The following is a 6,214-nucleotide window of genomic DNA, read 5'->3' on the forward strand; positions in this document are numbered from 1 at the left end:
CTTATCCGGCTCGTCATAATTCGGGCAATGCTCGAATCAAACTTCGGGCGTAGCTCGTCACAACTAGCTAAGAAATTTAGCATTCGTCTATAGTTAGCTTGCTCCTTAGATGGCTACTCAAAGGAGACAGCTGGCCATCCCAGATTTTGCAGATTCTAACCAAATTGTGGTGTTATCGCAGGATTATTTACTGCTGGCATGGATTGTGGACGTGTGTCTTTCCTGCGAACCCTTTGTGGGTCGCATCGAAACAGAAATTAGGATTATATTAAGAAACTTGATTCCCCTAGATCAGACGATAAATTCTGTCAAATAGTGATGTTAACAAAACTTCCTCAAGAACTATCGCACTCAAGCTGTTTTATTTGTTACACGACTTGGGCCTTGGGATAACGAACACTACGCAGTCGCAATCAGCTCCTACTAAAGTATCTAATACCTCCTTTCTTCTACTGGAAACAAAATGCAAGGGCGCCCCAGAGAACGTCCACTCCCCTAAGAGGCTAAAATCATGAATCCATCTTCCCGTTTAGCCCTATAACGGCGTTCGAATAATCTAAAGAGAGCCAGCCCTGGGCCACTCCAGATCAACAAAAGAGATTACCTAACACCGAATATCGCAGTATTTAGTGAAACAGAAAGATCGCGAGGTACCCGGACTCTTAACGCAGCGCACACCTTAGTGGCCAGCACGCTAATGCCTCAACCAACTGGCGAGCTTGAATTAAGCGATGAGATGAGGGCTCAGAAGCTGCCACAGGTGCCAAAAAATATCAAAGCAGTGTTCCTAGGCACGATGATGGCAGTCAGGAGCAAACAAGAACATCTCAACAGCAAAAGTTTATGGCCCACCAGGCATACCAGGCTCAGATGCGCGCAGCACAGCTCGCACAGATGCGGATGGCTCAACTTTTGCAGTCACAGCTTCCGCAGGAAGAAATGCTTCGAAGTAGCTTACATGTGATCGTCCGGATGATGGCCTAGAAACTGCGGCAGCAGCCGATGGTGATGATAGCGGGTCGGCCCCTGACGTCCAGTCATGGAGAATCGCGCAGGACACGGTCATGGAGCCGAGCTTTGATACAACGTGGCGATACGTTAAAATCTACCAGCAGTGACTGTTAAGATTAAACCATGATATGCTTGTCCGTCTTTTGCCCCAATACGGACCACCTACCGACTGGCCACCTCAGGTTGCGCAGGAATACATGCTCGGCCTTGAAGAAGCTGCCATGGGTTTCGTAGAAGATGCCATGCGGCGAGACCGTGCTGAAATAGCAGCTACTCGGCAGCTGATCATGCTCAGGCAAAGCAGTGATAGCAGATGATGCAGAAAATGAACAAGTAAACTCTCTTCTGACATTTCCAAGCCAAAGCGAGCCTTGTGGCCCAGCGTACCAGTCTTGTGGCGACCTGTCAGGTCCATTGGCTCTTCACATGCAGCTTCTTTGACGGTAACTCAGGGGAAGTTGCTAAGAGCTCACTCGGAAGCTGATGGGAGGTCGATCGGAGTGGAAGGAAGTGTGGATTGAGGACAAATGGCGCAGACAACTTGCTTGCTGCTAGGGCTGGGGCTAGGGCACAGCCATATATTGTTCTTCGTCCTTCTCTGTATCTACCGCATCTGCCGCGCTTTCTAACAGCCCTTGCCCACAGCAGTTTTCAACAGGACAAGAGTAGCAGCCTCAAATCCAGTCTTATGAGGCAGTTGGTGAGAGCAGAAATCATGTCGTAGGACCATGTACTTCTGGCTGGTTAAAGCGATGCTGGATTCTCCTCCTCTTAACCCACCTCGACAACAACAATGACCTTCTTAGCAAGCTTTCCATAAATTAAACGGGCTTCAATATTATAACCCATGTCGGACATTGCACCATGTCGTTGTGATCAGCGGTCATGACACGCGGAGCCGCTTTTGATGCATCAGCATACACCAATCGCTTCTAGGAGAACTGAAATCGCTGATCCTTGTGCGCGCTGAAGGATATGATAGATATCCGCCTCGCGCGACACCTCCTTCCAGCCGCGCGCGACACCTCCTTCCAGCCTTGCGAGGTAGTGGCTTTTCCAACAATCGTGTACCCATACGTGGCACTGGTGACTTTGAACAGCACACTGAATGAGTCACGAAACCTCATTGGAGTAAGATTATGATCTAGATCCTTGTCAATCTGCTCCTTAAGCATCTGCACCAAAGTTCCCACATCAACCGGCTGTCGGTCGCTATGTCTGCCGGAGATATGGTGTTTGGCATTAGGATAAAGAGGATCTATTGCACCACCTTACTGCAAACCCAAAAGACCTGTGCAAAATTGAGCTATGTGTCAATGATATTGCTCGCTTTGATTCTCTTCCGTGTCCATTCGGGGTGCAGATCGATGACTTGGGAGGCGATAATATGACCTGACTGATCCCCCGCTTGCGTCCGGCGGAAGTGGTACGTCTGAGTCAGAGTCCGAAGAGTCCTCTTGTGGTTGACCATCCCATGATGGTTCACATCTGGAGGATCGTGTCGCCATTCGGTGGCCCTTGCTAACGGGTGATCCAATTGGGGAAGACGATGGAAGGTACTCGGATGCAGTCGCTTCTGAACTACTGTATTCGGAACGTGGAAGGAGAAGCAGAAAATACATTCCAAGTGATTCTCGCTGCCGCGCTGGAGATTCCACAAGAGACTATCAATGTGGACGACGGCTTTTACCACCTCGGTGGGGACTCGATGTCGCCATCAAGGTGGCTGCTCGAGCCCGCGCAGCAGGTTTCACCATAAGCTCGCACGACTTCCTCCGTCTCTCTTACATTGAAATTGTAATGTACTAAGGAAGCACTGTCCATAGTTCATCCTAAGATAAAAATCGCGCGCCACAAAATACATCTCTTCGAACCAATAGCTTCTACCAGTGATGCTGCAATCACCATGCATACCCCAGATAAGCCAGGAAACCAGCTAGAACGATCACACTGGAAGAAGAGGAAAGAATGCTGGCCGCGTCGGCCGTTGGTGTTGGGGTCGGAGTATCCTCCGGAGTGCTGGACACAGTACTAGTAGCAGAGTCAGACTGCTCGGCCACGTCTTCGTCTTCCTCGAAACCGGTCTGAGTCGCATCGTCTGCGGTAGAAGCCGGGATTGGCACATCGTCAAAATCGGTCTCGGTCTCGGTCTCATCCGCCTCCTCGGCCGAAGACGTCGGCGTCGGCGTCGCAGTCGCCGTGCCAGCCCCAGTCCCACTGACAGTCTGAATCCCACTCCCCAAATCACAAAGGGCATCGAAATCCTTGGCCCACTGCAGGTAGTCCAAGCTGGCTGCATCAAGTCCGCACTCCGGGAGTCCGCTCGCAAAAAACCGGTCTCCTCGAGCTCTGCATTGCGCAGCTGCTTGCTGGGGGATGAGTTGCGCGTGATTTTCGAAGCCTTGGACGAGGCCTTTGACGATGATCGACTCAAGGTGGAGGGTAAACCAAGAGGCCGGGGTCCCAGAAGTTGCCATTTTCTCGGCGATCGCGATCGCCATGTCGTCATCCATGACAATAAGAGGGTACAGCATGTCAGTCAGATCATCTGTTTCACATACCGCCAGTGCCCCTGCATCAAGGAGTAACTTTGCACATCGGTAGTAATTCTTGTAGACGGCGTTGTCTAGCGGTTTATCGCTCCAGGGCAGAACATACGTCGGGTCAGCTCCTCGCTCAAGGAGGAGCTTAAGAACGCAATATAGCCCCATATCCACAGCCAACGGCAGGCGCGCGTACTGCTCGGGCGTCTCGTTCGGATCCGCACCAGCGTGGAGCAGGAAGCGCGCCATGCCTTCCCTCTCTTCCTCAATGGCCAACCATAAGGGTGTATTGTTCCTACCCCCCAGCGTGTAGACTCGCGCCGGCAGCGAGTAACAGGTTGGCTGCGGGTATATCCCCCTTCTGAGCCGCTAGACCAAGTGTGGTTGGGCCGCCCTCATGCGTGTCATCCACTGCCCAATGAAGAGCCATTCGGCCTGCATCCGAGTCGGTATCTGGCTCAGTGGCGAGATTGAGAACCAAACATTCCAGCAATGTCGCCGGGAGTTATATTGCTTAGTAAAAAGCACACTTTCGCATCTCAGGTGCTACTCGGAATAGCCAACGTCCCCATGGACATCGAAATCTGATCCAGCCAATCCAGCGGTCGATCAGGCGCAGAAAACGGCCCCTCGATCGTCTCGCTCGTCGCAGGAATCTCTTCAGCCCAATCGATCTCCGAAACGCGGCCCTGGCCCGTGCGCTTCTTGTCTGCTTCCAGGAGCACGAGCAACTGGTCGAGCAATGCAAGCCCCGAGCAGAGGCCCTGGAGACAGTGGACAGCGGTCACCTGGACGTCTTCCTTCACGCCGTTGGCGTCGGTCAACTTGCCAATTTCAGTCGATTTGCCTTCTCGCCCTGATACAGATGCAAGCTGGCGCTGGAGATTGCGCAGGATACCCCGGCTATGTTGGATGCAGGACGTCAGCTCGTCGCGCGAGGCATCATCTCCGTCGCGGTTCTTGATGAGCGCGGTAGTCTGCGATAGGAATCCGGGCCCAAGAGCGATTTCATTAAACGTCTGCTCAACGATCCTACTAACCCAATTGCCGGTCCCAACTCGATATTCGTGCGTACTCGCCTCCAGGTTCGCAGCGCGCCACTCGTCCTGCTCGAGGAACGACGGCTCCTTCCGGACAAAGGCGTCCACGAGAAGGAACGAGCGGAACGTGATGAAGATCGCCCGTGGAAACCCCTGACTATGTATCCGCGCGCCGCGCGCTTGAAACAGCGCGCCTAGCCCCCGCGAATGGATCAGCCATGAGTGCGGCGTTAGCGGGTCCAGCATCTCAAAGATACCTAGCATGACCGCGCTCGCAGCAGTTGTGTCCAAGGTTCTGGTGACCGGGTCGGCAACTAGTTTTGCAAGACAGCGCAGGGCACCGCCGTAGATGTACCGACTCTCCTCGACAATCGCCGGGTCCTTGTTCTTTACCCCGAGGTACCAGGTGTTTAGGCTTCTGACTGCTCGCTCAATCGGCTCGGTCTGTGCCGCTTGGTGGTATCGTATGAAATCCAGCCAGTTTGGCTCGAGGCGCGGCGCAAATGTTGCAAACAACATTGGAAAGGTCGCTTGCACTACGTATTCAAAGATTTCTTTTGTCTGACGATCCAGCGCTTTGCCCGAGAGGCTTGCGATGATGTTTCCGTCGATGCTGGGTCGGGGAATAAGGGCGCACGCATGCGTACGTGTCGCTTCGGGGTTGTGCTGTGCCTCTTGCTTTTTAATCTCGCGCGCATCGGTAAAATCGCCTTTACCCACTGTCTGGTTATAGAACTTGAGGGCTCTGCGGTATCCGGGGCAGCGAATTCCGCGGGTCTGGCAGCGGCGACATTCTGGGCGGGTTCGGTCACACTAGGACGGTTAGGGCAGGCGAAAGGGGGAGCTTAATTGTCTCCGATGCAAGATAACGGCCCAGGGGGTCGAAAAGAGACAGTGGACTGGAAGCATTGACTTACTTTGACGCGCCGCTGCAGACACTCCCGACAGCTGGTGCTGCGGGGAACGCCAACCATTGAAACAGCGAAGGTCTCCCAGTCACCACTTGAAGCAGAGGTAAGGTACGTAACTGTGAGGTTCGAGGCGAGTGATTGAGGCCCCGCTGTGATGAGGGTGGATGGGTGCCTTTCTGCGAAGAGTGAAATAATCTCGAATACGAGGTCTGGAGATTTGGCGCTGAGGTTGTGTTGGTTAGCGCCAAGCAACCCCGCCTGGAGATTGGTGTCGAACTTCCGTAACGTACATAATATTCAGTACACACCCATCGAAATATGAAGGTCTGATTCATTGAATCTAGCAGCGAAGCTGCACTAAATACAAGAGAAATAGAGGTAATCTAACTAACTAAATAAGGAAAGAGAAACGAAACGATAACGTATTTCCCGGGTCCGCCGTAGAACCTCAGAATTTCTAATGCGTCTACCACCCCCTATATTCAATCAACCACCATGCCACGAAAACCGCATAAAACGAAGCTGGAATTAATATAACAAGAGGGCAGGGTCGAATGCGCAATTCACGATTGGAATAGCGGAAAATTTTCCAATATTGAGCAAGCTATACGCGCCTACAATCTACCCCTCCAAACCCTACGTGATCGGCTAAAGGGACGCCCTTCTCGAGCAGAGCTCCGCAACCACAACCACAGGCTATCTGAACTCC

At 52.6% G+C, this 6,214-nt stretch overlaps 5 protein-coding genes across 5 annotated transcripts; 3 read left to right on the forward strand and 2 right to left on the reverse strand.

Moving 5' to 3' along the window:
• The first annotated feature begins 607 nt into the window (after positions 1-607).
• BDW70DRAFT_145978 (uncharacterized protein) lies at positions 608-1,349 on the forward strand. The gene has a single exon (XM_073738516.1). The coding sequence runs from the start codon at positions 698-700 to the stop codon at positions 962-964; it is 267 nt and encodes an 88-aa protein (XP_073590558.1). The 5' UTR covers positions 608-697; the 3' UTR covers positions 965-1,349.
• On the forward strand, positions 1,140-1,328 carry BDW70DRAFT_154708 (uncharacterized protein; the record flags this gene model as incomplete). Its single annotated transcript, XM_073739909.1, has 1 exon — positions 1,140-1,328. One exon carries the CDS (start codon positions 1,140-1,142, stop codon positions 1,326-1,328), a length of 189 nt encoding a protein of 62 aa, XP_073590559.1.
• Positions 1,350-2,570: 1,221 nt separating the features above from the next.
• BDW70DRAFT_145980 (acyl carrier protein) lies at positions 2,571-2,785 on the forward strand. Its single transcript, XM_073738517.1, has one exon. The coding sequence runs from the start codon at positions 2,576-2,578 to the stop codon at positions 2,768-2,770; it is 195 nt and encodes a 64-aa protein (XP_073590560.1). The 5' UTR covers positions 2,571-2,575; the 3' UTR covers positions 2,771-2,785.
• BDW70DRAFT_46544 (uncharacterized protein) lies at positions 2,773-3,948 on the reverse strand. Its single transcript, XM_073744068.1, has one exon. It carries the CDS (start codon positions 3,801-3,803, stop codon positions 2,913-2,915), a length of 891 nt encoding a protein of 296 aa, XP_073590561.1. The 5' UTR covers positions 3,804-3,948; the 3' UTR covers positions 2,773-2,912.
• A 145-nt stretch (positions 3,949-4,093) lies between these two features.
• Positions 4,094-5,568, reverse strand: BDW70DRAFT_165152 (Zn(II)2Cys6 transcription factor domain-containing protein; the record flags this gene model as incomplete). Its single annotated transcript, XM_073741664.1, has 2 exons — positions 4,094-5,407; positions 5,512-5,568. 2 exons carry the CDS (start codon positions 5,566-5,568, stop codon positions 4,094-4,096), a joined length of 1,371 nt encoding a protein of 456 aa, XP_073590562.1.
• Positions 5,569-6,214: the final 646 nt, after the last annotated feature.

Source organism: Aspergillus foveolatus (genome assembly GCF_047715535.1).
Source record: "Aspergillus foveolatus strain CBS 279.81 unplaced genomic scaffold BDW70scaffold_216, whole genome shotgun sequence".
NCBI lineage: Eukaryota > Fungi > Ascomycota > Eurotiomycetes > Eurotiales > Aspergillaceae > Aspergillus > Aspergillus foveolatus.